The sequence below is a fragment of the Xiphophorus maculatus genome, chromosome 5, assembly GCF_002775205.1.
Source record: "Xiphophorus maculatus strain JP 163 A chromosome 5, X_maculatus-5.0-male, whole genome shotgun sequence".
Taxonomy (NCBI): Eukaryota; Metazoa; Chordata; class Actinopteri; order Cyprinodontiformes; family Poeciliidae; genus Xiphophorus; species Xiphophorus maculatus.
In genome coordinates, this window is record NC_036447.1 from 30,487,577 (window position 1) to 30,508,574 (window position 20,998).

General features: G+C 41.4%; 2 protein-coding genes across 3 annotated transcripts; both read left to right on the plus strand.

The window, feature by feature from the left end:
* The first annotated feature begins 649 nt into the window (after window positions 1-649).
* Window positions 650-5,340, plus strand: sfrp2 (secreted frizzled related protein 2). The gene is made up of 3 exons (XM_005810226.2): window positions 650-1,388; window positions 1,594-1,674; window positions 3,780-5,340. The coding sequence occupies exons 1-3, from the start codon at window positions 887-889 to the stop codon at window positions 4,082-4,084; spliced, it is 888 nt and encodes a 295-aa protein (XP_005810283.1). The 5' UTR covers window positions 650-886; the 3' UTR covers window positions 4,085-5,340.
* Window positions 5,341-8,708: 3,368 nt separating this feature from the next.
* On the plus strand, window positions 8,709-14,030 carry tnip2 (TNFAIP3 interacting protein 2). Of its 2 annotated transcripts, none has more exons than XM_023333207.1 (6): window positions 8,709-9,440; window positions 10,938-11,231; window positions 11,323-11,412; window positions 11,507-11,770; window positions 11,866-11,982; window positions 12,939-14,030. In XM_023333207.1, the coding sequence occupies exons 1-6, from the start codon at window positions 9,120-9,122 to the stop codon at window positions 13,248-13,250; spliced, it is 1,398 nt and encodes a 465-aa protein (XP_023188975.1). In that variant the 5' UTR covers window positions 8,709-9,119; the 3' UTR covers window positions 13,251-14,030. The 2 variants fall into 2 exon arrangements, with proteins under 2 accessions (XP_023188975.1, XP_023188976.1); XM_023333208.1 differs by having other exon boundaries at window positions 12,942-14,030.
* Window positions 14,031-20,998: the final 6,968 nt, after the last annotated feature.

The window sequence follows — 20,998 nt, forward strand, 5'->3', positions numbered from 1 at the left end:
CAGCAGGCGTCTGAACACGTACCAAAAAAAAAACTCTTTATGGAAAAGCAACATTCCGTAAAGGGGAAGGGGCAACAATCCACAAGGGGCAAGTAGGAAGATTCAGGTGAGCTGACCCTTTCTGGAAGGAATTCCACATGTCCGATGTTAAAACATCTGAAGCCTGAGAGGAAACGCTGCGGTGTAACGCAGGTCACGGGGGTCTCAGAGGGGATAGGAGCCAGAGCTGAAGCCTAAAGCTTAAGGTGAGAGGCAGATTGGGTTACACCCCTGGGTGTGCTGAGTGAAGGTCTGCTTCTCACACCAGGGCAAGCCATATTTCACCATGTGTTATGAACCTGCAGGCCTGCCCAAAGGACTCCGCCACTGCTAATGATGGAAAATTAACGCTCCACTGAACTGAGCTAAATGCCCCCACTGACATTCCCAAATTATTTACAGCAAAGACCAGCAAGCCAAAGGATCACTCAGGGTGTATTTCTGCTGATTGGGGTGTAATGAGGAAAACCAGTCAGACAGATTTTGTTATGATTCCATAAGAGGCGGGAGGCTGGGAATGAAAGGGAAACTGTCAAGAAAACGGCTGGTGATAAAACACCGAGGCACAATTAGACGTCATTACGTCTCACCAGAGCCAGAGGAGAGCTGCAGCCCGGCCTTTTCTTGCCTGAGAAGACAAATCTGTCTGCAGAGTTCGCTTGACATCAGGAAACCAGTTTTGTTGAGCAGAAAAAGGGCCTTTGGAGCACAGACTCCTCCCAGACTTGTCTGGAAGAAAAGCTCCAGTGAGCAGCAGGAGTTAGTTGGTCACTGACAGACGCTCCATCCACACAGCAGCCCTGCAGCCCTGCGGAACGCCTGAACAATCCTACACCAGAGACACAAAATGAGAGCCTTTATATCAGTTGTGGCCGCTTTGTGGGGGGTGGCAATAACCTCCACGGGCGCCATCCACGGACTGTACAACTTCGGCCAACACGATTTATTCCAGAAAAAGAACAGCTGCAAGCAAATCCCTGAAAACCTCCTGCTTTGCAATGACATAGAGTACACGGAGATGCGCCTCCCGAACCTGCTGGGACACGAAACCATGAATGAGGTCCTGCAGCAAGCTTCGTCCTGGACGCCCCTCGTTCAGAAGCAGTGTCACCCCGACACGAGGAAGTTCCTCTGCTCGCTTTTCGCTCCCGTCTGCCTGGACGACCTGGACGAGCCCATACAGCCCTGCAGGTCGCTGTGCGAGAGCGTCAGGCACGGATGCGGGCCCGTCATGCTCGCGTTCGGGTACCCGTGGCCGGAGATGCTGGACTGCAACCGCTTCCCGACCGACAACGACCTGTGCATACCGCCTGCAAGCATTGAGAACGTCGTGCCTGTCACCAGAGAGGGTAGAGATCTGCAAAACTCTCATTTGAAGCGTTTGTAACCAGTGCAATGTCTTGTGCGTAAAACGTGCATTTATGCGCACGCACTAAAATGTTTCAGACTGCGTCTAATCTCCACTCTATTGTCATAAATATAAGTGCATGAGTCAAATTTTGTGTTCAGTTATGGGAAATTGAGCAGTGTTCGTTGTTTTCAATTCTCTCTCAGCGCCCAGGGTGTGTGATGCTTGCAAAGAAACGGAAGAAAATGGCAACGAAATCGTTGACAGCCTGTGCAAGAATGATTTTGGTAAGTGCTCCGGCTTTACTAGTCCCGAGGGTGAACTGCAGAGGCCCCAAGAGGTCAACAGAGGTGGCTCCAAGAAATTCAAGGCAGAATTAGAGTAACCTAAACCTCTGAATATGAGTCACTTACGGAAAACTCTTCAACGGTGCACATTTGACCCAGATGTCTCATGCACTTTTTATGGGGTTTAAGTTTCTCAGATGGCTTTATGTCTTGTGGTTTTGAAGAGAGCTGGTCTTCCATCACACAACAATGGAAACGGTCAAAATTATACTTAATATGGAAAAGAAGTGTTTTAAATCCAATGGTTTTCCTGCAAGCGCTCCCTTTGTGAAATAGGATCCTGGTTTTGGACTCTTGGTAACTTTTTTTTTCTGTATTTCTGATTAGAGCACAAACCTGATTATACATCAAAGTTAAATTCACCAGCTTGCTTTGAAGAGATGCTCCAATCAGTTTTTTTTTCCTGGCCATTACTGATTTCTGGTTTTCTTTAAGAGCTGTCTGTTCTGCTCTCACTAATTTGTTTTGTTGTTGTTTATTGTTTTGTTTTGTTTTTTATATATTTATTTTTTTAAGGACTGGAATGTATGAAAGATTTTCTAAAATGTGTTGAAGATTCTGCTAAAGAGGCAGACGTAGAAGTAGTAGTACGGAAATGTTTGACTTTATACACGACATAAACTTTTCTAGTTATTGATGTGTTCAATAAGTAGAAAACGAATACCATAGAGCGTCTAACATATTTGCATACTTGCATATTTGCTACTTTGTTGCAGTTGGCACAGAAACATTCAGGTGTTGCAGATTTTTATTGCAGCATTTTATTCTCATTACTGCTCTGATTCTATAGCGCTGCAAAAAGCACATTCCAGGTTTCTTCTGTTTGTTTGGTTTTTGTTTTTTTTGTCATGTGCAAAAGCTTCAGATCAACATATTGTATTGATATTAGACAAAGTCAACCCAAGTCAATATTATTTTAAAAAACATCAGTTTTCAAACAATGATTTTTTTTTTGTTCTGTTTGTTTGGGTTTTTTTTAGTTAAGAGGGTAAACGCTATCTAAACCAATCTAACCATATGTGAAAACCTTTTTTCCTCCTGGACCTTTCACCTAGTTGTGCCACTGTCGGCAGCGACTGCCGTTGAACATTGGAGGTCCTCCCACAGCGTCTTAATCAAATATACGTCCACTCCTGATTGTAGTTTCTCCATCCTTCGGAGGCGGACTTGCTGGTGTGCTGCACAGTGGGATGGAATCCAAGCTCACAAACTGAAGGCCAAATCTTCTCCTTCAGGAAGTTCTGGCAGGAAGCAGAATTCATGATTCCAACAACAATTACAGCAGCAAAGGAGTAATAGACCATCACATTACTACTATTATGTTTGACTGTAGGTATGCTCTCCTGTAAAGTAATACTTTTGTGTGATCAGTCCACAGAATATTTCCCCTAAAACCTAAAGAATCATCAAGATGTTACTTTTATTATTATTATTTAGGAAAATGTGAGGCTTTTTTGTTCTCTTTGGTCAGCTGTGGTTTACAACTCAGTTCTCTCCCATGGCTGTTCTGTTTGCCCAGCGTCTTCCTGACAAACACTGACTCTAACTGAAGCCTGCAGTGCATTGAATGTTTGGGTGGCTCTATCTCTGATTTGCAGCAGTCCAAAGTTGTGCTTGCAACCCTTTTTCAGACCAATAGATGGATATGACTTTTCTTCCTATTTGGTTTTGAATTTCTGCGTGATGGCATCAGTTACCCTGGTTCATTTTGTCAGGCAGGTTCTGTTCTAGAGGTCAGACAGCAATCAGATCTGGTCTGATCTGGTCTTTGCTTGTTTATTTCAGCCAGAATGCTTAATCACAGTTTAACCAAGTTTTAAAAACTTGAGCTTCTGTATTTTCATAGACATATGGATAGATTTTTTCCCATAAACACAAAGTCACCCTTTGAAAACTGTTTTTGTATATTCTCTGATTAGCTTTACGATAACGGCACCTGATATGACGTGATGTGTGTCAAAAAAGCCGAGACAGAATTAAACTTCAGAATGCTGATTTTATTCCTAATTCTGTGTTTTTTTCCCCCCCTCCACATCCATCCCCAGCTGTGAAGATCAAAGTCAAGGAGATCTCCTACATTAATGGTGACTCCAAAATAGTGCCGGATACCAAGAGCAAGACCATTTACACGATGAACGGCGTGACGGATCGTGACCTGCGGAGGATGGTGCTGTGGCTGAAGGACGGGATGCGGTGTATCTGTGAGGAGATGAACGACATCAACGGCCCCTACCTGGTCATGGGCCAGAAGATGGATGGCCATCTGGTCATCACCTCCCTGAAGCGCTGGCAGAGAGGACAGCCCGAGTTTAAGAGAATTTCACGCAGCCTTCGTAAGATGCAGTGTTAGGAAAGAAAGGAGGCTCCATATCAGATCGTAGGTCAAGTTTAGTTTAGATTTTTCTGTCAAGCTGAGATGTTTTTTGGTTTGTTCTAGAGAACAGATTTCTCCAAGATCTCAGAAACTACATAACCCAGATTCCTCCACTGTTTTGTTTTTTAATTGAAGATAAATCATATTTTTATTGTGCTTTAATCCAATTAAATATATATAGGATAGAAGATGTGGGAGGTCCTCACATTTATGAAATTTATTCCATCAATGAACAATTATTTTAGTCATGTTTAGCTCATTGTAAATTGAACTTGGTTGCCTGGTGGACAATTGGGGAACACCATGTCTTTTTATAAAGATGGAGCTTTTCCTTCACCTCCCAGTCGATGTAAATAACACTCAGATTGTATTTAAGGCGCAGCAGAACACCATCACATGCAAACTCTACGGGCCATTGGCTCTGACGTTAAAAATGACCAAATTATTAGCAGATGGCATCCAGCTACATTTTTATTACGGCCCCTGTGTTCTAGAGCTCCACAAGTATTTTTTAGTGAGTGTGACTTAACATCAAAACTTTGAGGTGAGAAATGGATTAAAAAAAGGAAAATACATATTTGTCCAGCTTTTTCAGAGGTATTTTTAGCCTTTGTGTCAGATACATAAAGACAGATTAGTTTTGCATGATGCACATTGAATCAAAGTGTGATTCAATGTGGATGTGGGGGGGGGGGGGGGGGTGCGTGTGTGCGTGTGTGTGGGTGTGTGTGTGTGTGTTCATAGTCAGATGTTTAGACAGTTTTTGTACTTTTATATATTCCTTGTATTTTCTCAAGTCAATATGAGAGATAGCTGGCTATATTCTCTTCCTGTTCATCCCTATAATATTATTAGCAGACTGTTTTATGTGAGCAACTGTTGTATTAGCCTCGGATAAAACTATTTTTTTTACTCTAGAGCTCATTTTCATGTTTCTTTGTTTTGTTGTTGTTGTTTGGTTGTTAATATTAGGATCTGCATCTTCTTCAATAATTTCGTTTGTTCCAAGCGCAAAATCTGATCATAACCGTCAGTGTGTCAATATACAGTGAAGCATGAGTTTATTGCTTGTTTAGATCAAACAAGCAATGTAATCATTTTAAAAGTTTCCCGATGAATATATACAATATTGCCACGTATAGTAGTTTCAGGTGTTCCTAGTTACACGTTTAAAGAGGTAAATTTGTTGCTTGTGTGGATGAGTGTTCAGAATAAAGTTCGAATCTTTTTCATTTGTTCGGTCGTCTGTTACAAATGATCTAACCACTAGTTGAACACTGCCCTCTAGTGGAATGCGGTGGTAACATTTTACAGTGGCGGTGTGTTGATGTGCAGTGAAAACGAGAGAATGTTCAGGTGCAGCTTGGAAGTTTATAATGACCCATTTTAATCATCCTGATTATGTGTGTGTGTGTTTGGGAGGGAGGGAAGTGGAGTTATTATTATAATTCATTGATAAATGAGTCAACATGACACTATTAGATGTAGAATTTTTTTTGTCGAGTTATTTTTTTAGATATGAGGAAAGAACACTTGCTAGGTTGCTTTCAAAGTCTCATATTTTATGTTAACTCAGTTTTTCACGCCCTTACACAAACTTTTGAGAGCTCTAATTCTATAACTGATGGCATGAACAGTTATATATATATATATATATATATATATATATATATATATATATATATATATATATATATATATATATATATATATATATATATATATATATATGCTTTCACATGACTGTCATTTGATTTATGACTCACCTCAAACAGAAGAAGTCAGTCAGTGTCATGGTCTGTTTAACCCAGGAATACCTGGGACTCCCCGCTGGCCAGAGGGTCTAATTAACCTCTTGAATGAGTGTCAGAAAAGAATTTAACACTCCTACAGTCTAGACAACGGTTTCACTTTATTCAGATACATTAATTGTTTTTGTAGTCCACCATCAACCTGAGTTTTTTCCCAGTGACCTTCCTAAAAACGCACATTAGCCCACATATATTCTTTGAGATTTCTAGCAATGTCACAAAATGTGTTAATATTTTCAGTATGAGAACACAAAACATTCCCCACTACTGTTGCGCTATGCATTTACTCTCGCTCAGAATACATAAATGCATATTTTAGATTAGGGTGATGGAACAAAAGGCTCAAAATCTGTGAGATGGTGATCATTTCTGTGTCCTTTGCTGCTATGCTCGACTAACTATAACTCAGACCATGCTTTTTTTGCAAAAAATGTCAAGCTTGATCATATGTTTGTAATACCAAAGCAGCCCACAGTGAGTGAAAGTAAAGTGAGAGAAGTACCAACTTTAGAACATGCTGAATCACATGGAGGTCAGTGGATGATAACGAGCTCACTAATAATAACACCTCCCACTCCTACCTTCCCTATTCTATTATTGTTTTCTTTTTGGAAAGTTAAAGTGCTTGGTTCCTGGATTATTTTACGTAATGCAAAAACCTGTTAATGTCATCATATTTCAAGACTGGTTTTGAAATGGCATTTTACAGTTAATCTTCCCTGACTTTCGTAAACAAATCATCCTAATTCAACTGAATTAGGATGATTTTGCACCTCTGAATAAAAAAATGACATCCATTTTCAGGTCAGGTTTTTATTCTAATTTGATTCAGAGAAATCTGATCTTCTGACTGACTTGATGACATTTTTGTGACATTATCAGTTCATTTCTGTTAGTATTTCTCATCCAAAGAAGATTTTAGGAGAAAAAGATATTGTTTTCTAACAGAGTGCATTAATTAAATGTTACAAACTTGTATCTCTGTAAATTCTAATAATAAACACTGATAAGGGTACGTGCATGTGAATCGAACATTACATCTGTACAAAATTCTCCATCTCTTTTCTGTCCTGATGGATTCTCTCCTCCTGCTCATCACTCATTGATCCCAGGAGATGATCAACTGAAAAAAAAGACTTGAGTTTCTTTCCATATGGCGTTCTTTGTACCCCTCCTCCACAAAAGCCAGATTTATGACGAGGACAATTTACAGTTTTTCAGCAGACTCTCCCACCTGCGCTGTGGATCTCTGCTTCGCCTCTGAGTTACCACGGCCTTCCTGTTTGGTTAATGCCCAAATCTGCTGGTTGCTCTTCTGCCTCTTGCTGCACAAGAATTGTATTCATGTCTGAGTAAAGAGAACTGAATAGATGTTCACGCCACACGTTTCAGATTCTTTTTGTGAAAGATTTTAAGATATCTATTTTTCCACCCCACAGAAGTCAGTGGTGGTTGCAACAAAAAGGTTAAACAGGTGTGAATACTTTTGAGAGGCTGTGTTATAGTTAATATGTGACTATTAATGCTCAGATTGTCCTGCAGCCTGTGGATCCAGCATTGCAGTCCACAGTAGAAACAATGTAGCTCACCACCATTAGTGTGTGAATGTGTGTGTTGGAGTCTTCTGGATTGGATAAAAGGCTTTATCATGTTATGACTAAGGTACAATCCATCCACTTCAGTATGAGGAATATTATATTAAGTACACAGATTAATGGTTGTAAAAGTAGAGCTTCATGAGGTCGTCTTCACTGGGATGTTGGAACAACTCCGTGCATCATCCACTGAATCAGAAAGAAAAATGCAAAACCCTTTACTGTGTCACGTATTCAATGATTAACAGTCACTGACAAACTGCGCAATTAACTAAATGATCCAATTACGAAATGAGGGAGAAGGGCGTCCGATGCGTTTGTTGCTCTGGGAAATCTGGAAACGGAACAAAGGCTTGGAATATGGACAGAAAGTGCTTTAAAAACTGACATCCCTGTTGGGATTTGAATGAAACACAGTGTGGAAACCCAGATGTGAGAGTGAGGCATTTTTAGGATCATTGTTTCATACAGTAAACTGTCTGCTGAAACCCTCAGTGTCATTAGTTCAGAGCCTAAAAAGAATAATTTACATAAATTCAGATTTTTCTTTTATTATTTCATTCAAATATTATAAAGCATTAAAAATTAAATAAATCTCACAGCTCTCCATTATTCTTTAAATATTATTTAAAGGCTTTTTTTGTTGTTGATTTTCACATCTTCTATTACACTTTTATTTTTCTTCCAATCAACTTTTCATTGTTTATGCTTATGTTCAGTCTCTTTAGCAACAACCTTTGTGGCTTGTCCCCCATATAGATGATGTCAATGACTGTCTGCAGGGCAACTTTCAAGTCTGCAGCTTCCCCATTCTTGTTTACACCATATTTTGTCTAAATTATGGTTTACCTTGGACAAAATTAACATAGCATATATATATTTTGGTTTAAACAGTTAGTGGTATTAGAATATTTAACAGTAGATAACCATAAAATTACTGGAATACAGTAAGAACTCCATGCATCAGACTGTCATTTTCTGACACAGTGTGTTATAGTTCTTCAGTGGCTTCATAATACACAGAAATGCATTCTTGAATGAATGTGTGCTGTGGCTTAGCCATTCCAACTAAATCAGCGACGTGAGTTAGCATTTTCAATTACTAAAATGCGCCTGCATGAAGAGAATTTGATCATGCCGAACAAAGGTGCGAGAGCTCGAAATTACGACGTCCTTGAAGGCAGCATTCGCGTTTCCTTTTCAGCAGCTGCCGCAGAAACCCGAGCGAAAGAAAGTTGAGTTTTTATGAGTTTTTGTAGGTTAACAATTATTGCCGTCAGTCAGTTTACTGCTGTGTCGCGGGGCTGTGGGGCTTTGAACGGCGGCAGCAGGGAGGCAGGCAGGCTGACTGGCTGACTGACTGACTGGCTGGGCTTCGTTTTGACGACGCTAAAAAAAAAAAAAAAAAAAAAGTCCGCGGGGAAGTTCCCCAGGAAATCCCCGTTCGGGGATATTATTCTCGACACTGATGCGCCAAATCTCCGGTAGAATTTACCTCCTCGGTGCATTTCTAAAAGACACGGGGTGAGAGGCAGAGGCGTCAAATGCCGGATGATTATTATTAAAAGACCCGGTCGGTGTTGAATCTACTAAAATAAGTCCGCCATGGATAGCGCCAGCATGGGCTCCGAGGGAGACGCGCTGCTGAGGGAGAGGACGCGGAGCTACGGCGTCCTGAACACCCTGTACCACGAGACGCGCGGGGAGATGGAGCTCCTCAACAAGCAGCTCTGCGTGAAGGACAATATTATTGCAGACCTAAAGAGCAGGCTGGTCAGACACGAGAGGATGTACATGACGATGGGAGACGATGAGCCCGTGGTCATCGGTCCGTCCAACTCCCTGGTGGAAAGCCTGCTGTCAGAGATCTGCAAGCTGAAGCAGAAGAGAAACGACATGGAGGTGAAAGCAGCCCGACAAGGAGAGGTAAACCCCGGGGCAAGAGCTCCGCATTCACCTGAATAGTTGGAAGAAATCACTCCTTTTGAGTGTGTTCATTAACTGTATTTATTTAAAGTAATTAAAGACATTTTCAACAGAACTCCCAGAAACACAGACAGGCCAGCTATTATTATATTATAGGAATAAGGAATTCTATTTGCCACTATTTAAAAAAATAAAAATAAAAAAAAAACATGAATTTACAAGGGCGGTACTAGAATAAAGTGGTACTAGGGTACAAAATCTAACAGTCCAGATGAACATTTTCATTTAGATATATGATTAAAAATATAAGTCTTAAACTAAACTTCCATAAACATACTGGTCTTGTGTGAATTTTGTTTTCCGACGTTTTCCTCCTTTTTACTGTGGCTTAATTTTCCCTGTGGTATGTTTGGAAAAGATCGATCAGTAAAGTTTTGAGAAGATATACCCGTCATCAAATGATCTTAGAATTATTTCATGAGAACAGACAAGAAAAAAAGATTTTGTCCAATTTTATGGGCAGCAGCGTGTTGTGAAGACAGAGACACGTCCAGCATGTATATAAATATTAGCTTTATATACAAAGCCAGACCCAGATTATATTTAAATACATTTTTCTTTTATTATATATGTGTGTGTGTGTGTGTGTGTGTGTGTGTGTGTGTGTGTGTGTGTGTGTGTGTATTTAGACATCCGTCTGTTTGTTCCCAACACACGAACACATTAGTGATGGATGGTTGTCCTATCATTTATCAACATTGTGGGGGGGATATTGTGATTAGAGCTGTAATTTATGGTTTAACTTTTTAAATTTTTACTTTTTTCTTTCTTTCATGTAACTACAAAAACTGTCAATATGGACGTAATTGTTACGTTATTTCATTTTCTTCCTGTTGGCTCGATGAGAGCCTCACCAACTCTTGTTCTACAATAGTTTCTATCGTAACGAGAGCTGTGTGTGTGTGCGTGCGTGTGTGTGTGTGTGTGTGTGTGTTTGTTGACCTCTGGCTGCAGGCACTGAAACCTTTTTTTTCTGTCATTTTTGACTATTAAATCATTTCTCGTCCTCACACTTATAATAATTGTAACAATTATCAGGGAATCAATTTTTCAGTCTAGAGCCAAATCCATACATATCTAAAGTCGGGCTGTGTTTGATTCATCCAGCTTGTTGCTTAACATTTATATTATTTCGTTAAATTAGTTGAAATATTATAACACGTGCTAGAAACGTGCCTCTGTTACTATTTTTTTCTGATGTAGATCATGACTGTTTTTATAGCATTAGGCAACAGATTGAAACATTTTGCCTCCTGCCAGTTGACAGCTAAACATAGAAACCAGCTCCTCAAGACCCCAATGGGAAAAGTGTGTATGATGATGGATGGATGGAAACATTTTCAAGAAAATATTCAAATCACAAGCAAAATAACTCACTATAAATAATTGGAATAAACTATTTCTAAGTATTTCTAAAATATTTTTTTTTCCTTGTAGGAGATCCAGAGGCTGACTGCACAGATTAGGGAGAAGGAGCTGGAGCAGGAGCGGATCCGGAGTCAGCCGGACCACGAGAAGGACCGGGAGATCCAGAGGCTGCGGGCGGCCCTGGAGGAGCGCGAGCGGGCCGAGGCCACCCGGAGCGTCCTGTGCTCGTCGCTGGCCGAGGAGGCCGACCAGCTGCGTGGCCAGCTGGGCGCCACCGTTAAGGTGTGCCAGGAGCTGCTGGCCCGGCTGGAGCGGGAGAAGAAGGGAACAGGAGGAGAAGTGGAGGAGCAAAGTGCCAAGGAGGTGTGTGTTCAACTCTCCTTCTGCTGTGTCCGTGTTTCAGTTTTTTTCCTCCTTTTGCACCATTTGAAGTCTTTCTGTGGCCTTTCTGCAGACACCGGAGCTCTCCGACCTGAATGCTGCTAAATCCCAAATCCGCCAGCTTCAGGAAGAAAACCAGCAGCTGAAGCAGCGCGTGTCTTACGTGAGTCTCGGTTTAGCATTCCCACATTCGGCCCAAACGGCTAGCCCGGTGTGGGGGTCACAGTTCAAACCTTGTGGTTGTGTTCGGCTTGCAGGTGCAGGATTTGAACTCCCAGTGGCAGAAGTACGACTCCAGCAGGGAGGAGTACATCCGGGCGTTGGGTCAGAAGCTGAAGGAGAGCTCCGGCCCGGGCCTGATGCCGGTCGTGGGCTCCATCCGGACCGGCCTGCTCCACCAGGAGATTTCCAGGCTCAACGCCCTCCTGGAGGAAAAAATCAGGGAGTGCTCCAGGCTGGGCAGAGAAGTGGAGGACATAAGGAGGCAGGGGCATGAGAGAATCCAGACCCTGGAGCAGCAGGTGGGTTTCCACTCCATTGAGGGATTATACAACCAGACTCATTCAGTGTTTATCACCTGGAAACAGTGAACATTGGTGATGTTTTGCTTTTCCAGGTCCTCATCTACACTGAAGACTTTAAGTCGGAGCGTGCCGACAGAGAACGAGCTCAGGGTCGGATTGCGGACCTGAAGGAGCAGATTTCTCAGTTAAAGCAGCAGCTGCACAAACAGGTGAGGCGGAACACACTTCTATCAGGTGGATGTAGAGCCGGCCCAAGGCATAGCAAACCGGCCAGGTGCTTAGCAACCTGAAACTAACAAAAGGAGCCCAAGAACACAATACCTGCCATATAAGGCATCTTTACAGAATAATTCATATCCATGGTGGATTTAGATTCTGACAGGAAATGAAACTTACATCTCTGAAAAACATCATTACATGTTGAAAAACATTTAAATATCTTGTTTTTGGTTCATCTTTAAAAATTCCGTATTGAATGTTAGAAATCCTCAATAATCAATAGAAAAAAGAATCTTTTAAACCCCTGGACTGTCACAAGGCCCCCGCTGTCCTCATGGAACCATTCACTCACATCTGGTGGGTTACAGTTAAGGGGTTAATTACCAGCTATTTGTGTCCGGCTGTATTCCTACCTCTCCTTTCCAGAGTCTTTGTGATTGGAGGGCCTCCTTGCCAGCAGCCCAATCTTTAGAGACAGAAGAATAGAAATCATCTTTATTGTCCCACGGTGGGGAAATTCAGATGTAACAGCAGCATGTCACACAAAAAGTGTTGAAAACATATAACAAACAAGCGTAAGAACATTGATTGTAATAATATCATACTTTACCAGATTATGATGTAAAGATACTGTGCAGTTAGAACAGAAATATCGTACTTTAGCTCCGTCTAAAGGTTTTTCATCAGTTTTAAGTCAGTCACTCCAAAACATTAATATTACTTCTAGTCAGAAGAAACATGTTGGTAAAAATAAACTCAAATCCACCAGGAGTATCAATAATGAACACATTTGGAGTTAACTGTAAAAATTGCTATTAGCTAAATAGTGGTAATTTTGCAGTTGTGCGTTGGGGGTCCTCAGTCACATTCTGTTTAGTAATCAAAGTAATCTTGGGCCGGTTCTGGGTGGGATGCCCGTTGGTCTGACTGGGTCTGTGCCTCTCAGCAGGGGTCCGGCAGAGATGGCCGGGACGTTGTCCCCTTGTGTCACGTCCACATCGGTCACCGGATGTCCCCGAGGCGAAACAAGGACTCCTCAGAGCCTCGGCTGAGGATGGCCGCCGACCGGCAGCAGCAGCAGGCGGCCACGCCGCCGCCGCCACAGCCCGCCGCCACGGGGCCAGCAGCCGCCGCGGCAACAAACTGGAGCGAATGCCCGGGCCCGTCGGAGCTGCAGTGTCCGCAGTGTCACGCCAGGTTCAACGACACCGAGGCCGCAGAGTGCATGAAGCATTTTGACGAGTGCGCCCGGCTATGAGAACGGCCGTCTGTTGCTGAACACTGCAGGCCAGCACTACAGCGCAGGGAACGCGAGCAACTCGGACGTCAGAGCCGCTGACTACAAACCAAACAAGTGACTGAAGACTCTTTGCAAACAGTGAACCCAAAGTTCCCCTGCAAGCCTTTCTGCGTCTGCATCTGCATCCACACCGTCTTCACTGCTCTCCTGTGGCAGGAGAGGAGGCCAATGCAATATATATATACATGTATGTATAGATATAGATATGTGTATGTATATATAATGTGAAATACCTCATGGTTAAATTACAAACTTGCTGCACTTTCTTTACATTTAACCAAAAGACTTATCGTAGGATTGTACGATTGAGATGATTGATAAGCTTCTTCCTTTGGAATCCAGACACCTAGTCGTTCATTTGGTGCTATTGTTGTTATTATTATTATTTTTTAATGTTTATTATTTTTTATTGGACTTACTATTATTCTTCAACAAAATATATATTTTCAATGGCAGATGTAAAATATAAAAGTGTATTGCTATATTGATATTTATTCTCTTTTGTATATCTAACTGGAAGACACGAATCGTTTTAGTGCAATCATGTGTTCTCTCGTTTCCAACCCGGGTCACGATATATTCATACATATTTTTTGCAAACCTTTGGGATCAAGTAAGCGTGAAATATTTCGCAGCAAGACAAAAACGTATTTGATCAAACAGTTTCTTTGTAAAGATTGCATCCTAGCTGACAACACAGTTGTTGTTTTTCAGTATTTTTGTAATAAACCCTGCTGACAGGCACTCTTTTTTTCTCTTGCAAGTTGATTTGTATTGTTTGAAATTCGTCTCCATTATTCTGTTGTTTTGTTTCATTCTTGAGACAGTCTGCAGCTTGAAACTGGAACCGCAGATCATGGGCCGACCACAAAGAGTTGGCACCGCTTAATCTAAATCTGTGTGCTCGTCTTTTGTAGCGCGTCACGTGTGCTTGTGTTTGTGAGCGGTGGAAAACCCCTTCCCAGCACTGCCTGAATGGGCACGCTGTGCTGCCACGGCCGGATTCCCAGCTGTTTGTGTCGAGCCGAGGCGAACTCCACAAGGGTATGAAAGGGGGAATGAGCCAGAGTCACGCCCAAACCTCAACAACTGCCTGCAGATGGGTCGGTGTATAAATCAGACCCTGTGAAGTATCACGAACCCGGCAGAGGCGGGCGGGCGGGCGGGCGGGCGGGCGCTCCCTTCGGTGAATCAGTTGTCTTGGGTTCAGTGTGCAAAGCACAGGAAGCTGGACATCCCCTGTTTTTAAAAAAGGAAGTAGGCAGTTGCAGAGCGAAGAGAAGACAAAGCCAAACAACGTTTGTGTGTTTGAGAGAGCGATCACTTGCTGTACCTGCTGATGTCGGCTCAGACAATGGAACGTTTTTAATCTAGACCAAAATGAAACCGAAGAACACCAGGAACTGCTGATATGTTTGTGACATAAGTTATCTGGCTGTGGCTGGTGTTTGGTGAACTTCACACCGACTTCATTTATGTCCCTCGAGTCACACTGCAAACACAAAACATTTTTATGTGACAGAGCATCACAAATTCATGCACTTCCCCACTTTACAAATCCACATCTGATACCCCTAAATAAAAACCCAAAGCCATTCTGGTGTCTAATGAGTAAACAGATGAATTGAACCTCAGTGTGACTCCAGCTGTCCTGCAAAGGCCTCAAGTTGCTTGAAGAACAAACAGCTTCCGGAAAACCAAAGAACACGGCAGACAGGTGTTAAAAGCATTTAAACACCCTCAGATGATCAAACAATATCCCAACTTTGAAGATCTCGTGAGGATACAACCCTACCGAGAACTGAGAGGAGGGGCAAGGTGAGAGGCCTGCTGTGGAGGAGCTGCACAGATCCACACCTCAGCTGGAAACATATTGGACACAGCAAAACATGGAAATAATAGCTCTGGTCAGATATGGTGGTGGCAGCATCATGGTGTGGGAGACCGGGCAGCTGGTCAGAGTTGAGGAGGCAGAGATTCACTTTCTATCAGGACAACAACTCTAAACATGTAGCTAAAGCTGTTATGGAATGATTTCAATAAAAAAAAAATTCAGTCAGACATAAGATTTTTCAATTCAGTTTAGTGCAGTACAATAAACTCAATCGATTCTTCAAAGTGGATTAAAATGTTTCTCCCTAAGGAGACCCAGCAGATTGCTTCGCATTGCTGACCAACACGTCGCCCTGGCGTCGTGTCTCTGATTTTACAGCAATCCCTCGTACCCAGCAGGCATGTAGCCACATGTTTCAGTCCTTGCTTGACACTCTTGCGTGTTTTCTGACATAGACATCACAAACAAGTTGGCGTGCCGCCGTGCGTACCCGTACACGTGTTGCTTCTTGGCGACAGCAGGTGTGTTATCTGGGGTCAGATCTGCGCTCTGGGGTTGCGAAGAATATGGCGACATTCAAGGTCACATTTGAAATAAAAAACCTGGTCATTACGGCACATGGGAACTCCAGCAGCCACTATGCATTCACTCAATGCAGAACGACTTTTAATGCCGCATGAAAAATTCAGAATCGTGGACAAAAAAAAAAAAATGGTTTCCATAAGTGTCATAGGAAAAACTCATTACACCACATGATTCAACACAATGACAAGTGACCTTTGGCACACATAACCTGAAGAGGTTTTCTGCCTGATTTAGTCAGTCTCTTAAGATAAAAAAAAGCCCCACTTGTCTTGCAGGATTGTTTTAGTATGTTAGGGGTTGTAGGCATTGACTTATACCATTTTTTCTTAATTATCAGACTCCACCATTTGCAACATTTCACCACATGTCGGGTGTTTTGGGCTGTAGAATACAACCCCCACATTGTTAGTGCACTATTTCTGTTAAAGGAGCAGTGCTATGTGTTTTCTAGACACATTTCATAATTCAATCAAGTAACTATGTTGCCTTCAGTTATTAAATGTCAAAATACTGTGTATATAGTGTATGACTTAAAATAATTGACAGTGCCTTGAAATTGGGCCCCTGTCTCTTTAAGAAACTCCTGCTCTTTCCAACAGGTTGCCTCTAAGAAGTCAACACAACATTACTCCTCTGTTAATTCTTTAACAATGATTTTGCGCGCGTTGCATGGAAAAGTGCATCCTATAACAAGCTCAGCACAATTAGGTGTTTGCTAATTGCTGCTGGCTAGTCTGAAGGAGCTGGGTGGCGGAGTCCCGGGGGGGGGGCCTGCTCAGAAGCTTAGAACCTGCAGCTTCCAGGAGGAGCTTTGTCCTTGAAGCAGCGCTCCACCCCACCAGACCTTTTACACAGCCAGATGGTTGCCATGGAGATTAAAGGATTTCTCAAATGTGCATGAAATAGCAAAAGCAACACCCCAAGTATGTTTTTGATGAAGGGATAACATTATGACATGATGCACATCTCAAAAAGTCGATTTTATGTAATTCTGCAGCAGATCGCCTATCAGGTTTGTTAGTTAAAAGACATTTGAAATATGGATCACAGGAATTGATCATTATAAATTAAGAGAAAGAAACAAGGAGCATGAGCTGGTCTGCTTGGAACTCCAGCTTCAGACCAGAAGTTTATGATAAAGGATTTACAGCAACCTGCAACATGGTAGAAAAGGGTTTTAATAACTAAATTTGGACCAGCCGATCCAGATCAATGTCGATATTTACGAGAAAGAGAAACAAACTAACATAAGTAAAACAGAATGATGATAGAAACATCACTTTCACATTGATAATGAATTGTTTTGTGGTTTATTTAGATGCAGCCTTACAAAGATGCGTCAATCTGGGTCAATTCCTTTAATCAGCCACACTGGAGTGTTTTCATGCATGAACGACCCGTTTAAGGCCTCATCACATCACAGCATGTCAATCCAAATCAAATCCCAACTTTGACTAGGCCTCTTGAAAAACCTTCAATTCATTTTTTTTTCGTAGCCATTCAGTGCAAGTCATTCAGTTCCTGAAGCAGCAAATCAGCAACACACTGCAAACCAACATGTTTGATTGTCAGCATGGCGGGGAATTTCTCTAAAATGCCCCAAAAAATGTACTTTTGTTTTATTAGAATATTTTCCCAAACGTCTCTGGCATCATCATTGGTGTTTTTTTGCTAATATGAGACAAGAATTGCTCTTCTTTTTGCTCAGAAGTGGTTCTAGCCGTGGAACTGCCCCATGGGATATTTTCAGTGATTTTAATGATTTTATTTTTCACCTGGTCCTTCATTTCCTTACACTGGGGCGTGAAGTGTTGCTCAGGCAGTCTTACCCACTTCATGTTGCCAGTTCTGATTGTACAGTTACCCGACATCACAGCTAATTTAGCATTTTAGCTAGGCTACCAGATAGCAAAGGTCTGTGCTGGAGAAGTTATACTGAGAGTAGAGTTTCTATTATCCAAAGCAGTTCTGATGAAATATTTTACAAACTTTTGACATTGAAATTTTTGTCTTATAAAAAAATATTTGAGACCATTAAAAGCAGCTTTATGTGATTTCAAGATTACCTCACATTATCCAAGCCTTACAGTGAGTCTTACAATGGTATCACATGTCAATAATTAACAACGAAGGGGAAATACTGGAGGTTAAAAGATTTCCAATGCATTGATTTCACTAATAAGACTTTATCTTATGTACCCACGGAAGCACTGCTTCCATATTTGGCTTTTAATAAAGGGCAGTTTGAAAATGTTGTCTGAAAGCAAGCCACACACACACACACACACACACACACACACAGAGGAGCTGACATACAAAAAAAAAAAAGCCACGAGGTCTCTGTTGGGGATTCTCCCCCCGCCAGCTCCCTCCTACGCCTTACAACAGAGTCTAAAAGTGACTGAACTTCCACACAAGTGCTCAACCCACCCATCTCAGAGTGGAAAGAAATAGGTCACAAGTCCCCACCTGAGTCTCTGGGAACTTTTCTAAGAAACAAAGATTTTTTTTTTTGGAAAAAAAAAGAGAAAGGTTACAGCAGAGGATCAGTTCCTGTCAGAAACTGGTTTTCAAAGCAACTGAAGGTAGCTGTCGTACACCCAGACAGGAAAAAACTTTAGCCTTACACTTATCCAGGCAAACACAGAATGGATGGATACAACCATTAATCTTATGTGAATCCTAAAAGAATGGGAATTTCCCTCCATTGCGTGGAAATTCCCAAAACAGCATACAGGTTTATTCAAACTAAACGGATTGCTGTGGCCATAAGGAGATCATTTTGATTCAATATTTATTGATTGACTCAGTGGGTATTAATGTAAATTGCTTCTTTTCGTTTTTTCTTGGTAGGAAGTCAATGGTTTAAGCCATCAGCCACCTAAACTTCACTGAGGCAGATTTTAGCCTGAGAAGAAGAAGAAGGGGATTCCCTCGTTGGAATTGTACGCCATCCTGAGATGCTCCAGGCACTTTTGGAATGAAAAGAACAGCATTCTTATTTCAAACTAAAAAGCGTCTCTCATTCCTTTAAATTAACCTACAGAGACAAGAATCAGCCCCCACCTCCACTCACTGTCAGGCCGATCTGTGGAGCACACGTTTGCTTTTTACACATCCATTTGGGAAACTTTTGTAGGAATCTCTTGGTTCAAGGAAGTTTAACTTACTCTTATTTTTAATAGCATCAACTCAGAGCGCCCATCTGCAGATGTCAAAAACAAATCTGTTCCATTATCACATTTTATTTAGATCACGTCCTACGTTTGTGTCTCATACAATTTTTCGGGGTGTTTTTGACTCGTCCACATTTGCGTAGATTTGCCTAAATGTGGTAGGTCCAAAATTACATCAGCACTGACTGAGAGCAAACGCAAACTACAAACAGTCAGACTGTCATTCATACCTGAAATGATTTATGAGTCATATGTGGTAGCTCTGGCAAGCACAATAAAAATTTTTAAAAAGAACCTAGCATCTTCTCCTGTATGAGGTTTTACCACAATACTCATCGGGTTGGAACTCATAGTGAAATCCCACTGTTTTAATGTGCAGCAGCTCTCAGTACAAGTTAAGAGGAAGCAGAGATGAACTCGACCTTACCTCACTTCCTCTTCCTTATTAGTCATTTGGGCTTTTTATAAGAAAGCATGAAAATGCTTCAGCTTTAGAGCCAAATGCATTTGACGTAGAAATCTAAAGGCATTTGGGCGGCTGGGGAAAAGAGATTTCTGCATCCTTAATTTCATCCCTTAGTCCAGAGTTTTTACACAACAAACATCAGAAGACTTCCTTAATTATTCAAAACCAATACGCTGATCTCATCACAGCACCATTCAACAGGAAAGATGGGACTTGTGGTGAAGAAAAAAAATAGTTTCCTTGAATTAAGATCAATTAGTCAAGTGTATAGTTTCCCTAGTTATTATAAGATGCCTTCCAGTCAGTATAACTAACCAAAAATAGAGGAACAGGGTTAAATCCATGATTCAATACCTGTCCCAAATTTCATCTGGAGTTAAGTGATAAACAGATAAAGATCTGTAAAACCCTTAAGTCATCGAAACAGCGGCTTTTTTTATTTGACGTACATTGCAACTGAAACTTAAGTCTTGGGATCTACTTGACTCAGTTGCAAAGCCCCTCTTCATTGATTATGACTGTTAATTGGAGGATTTCCCATAAGGAACTGGTACATGAACGTGTGACTCACCCTGCAACTCCACATAGCCGCAGACGTGCAGAAGAGCAACAATTGGTGAAAATTCCTGCCATTGTGCCGGCAGCAATAGCAATTCAACCCCTTGAAAAAACAATGGTGACATAGTGGTTTTTGCCAAAAATCAACTTTGTCAGTAGATTGTGTATGAGATGGAAATATATGTGATGGACAGCAGCATCAAACTCCAGCGTCTTCAACAGTTGTAATTATAGTTAGATCACAAATGCATTTAACTGAATCCAAATGCATCTGTAATTTGATTAGTAATATTTGTAAATAATGATTAATCTAAAAAATTACAATATGCTTTCCAGTGAGGGACATTTATCAAAGTACCTTTTTTTTTTTACCCCTCCAGGGGGTCTTTTGTGGGCTCTAGTGTCCCTTATATGACAGTAGACTGACAGGAAACGGGGAAGACATGCGGCAAATGTCGTCGGGTCCGGGAGTCGAACCCGCGACGGCCGCGTCGAGGACTCAAGGCCTCCAAATACGGTCGCGCTAACCGCTACGCCACCACGGCGTTCTCCATCAAAGTACCTTTTGGAAAAAAAAAAAAAAAAACTTTAAGTAGGTATTCAACATAATTTTTTATGAAATTCTCATTTCTGTGTTAATGCTTTTTTTTAAATATAGTTTAAAAAAAAAATTTTTCCATTGGCTGGAAGCGGAAAAAACATTAACAGAAGTCTAAACAAAAAAACATTTCTGTATTTTGTTGGAATTAATTAAAATTCCAACAAATTTTGGAATTTGTTGGAATTCCAAACAAATTGGAATTCCAATTTGGAATTAATCTAAATGTGTTTAAGTTACTGAAAGCTCATAACCTCTTAATAATATTCTAATTTATTAAATGGGTCTATCCCTTAAACCCACTAATCATTTTTAAGTGACTTGAGATGAGACTTGTTGGGAATTGACACAATGTAAATTAACTTCAGTAGTTCCAATGACTCTGCTTGAAACCAATGGAAAATCCAAATATTCTTCATGATGGAAAAGAAAGAAAGCATAAGCATGATGCTTTAGTCAGGGTAAAACGTCAGGAGACAAACCTGGGTT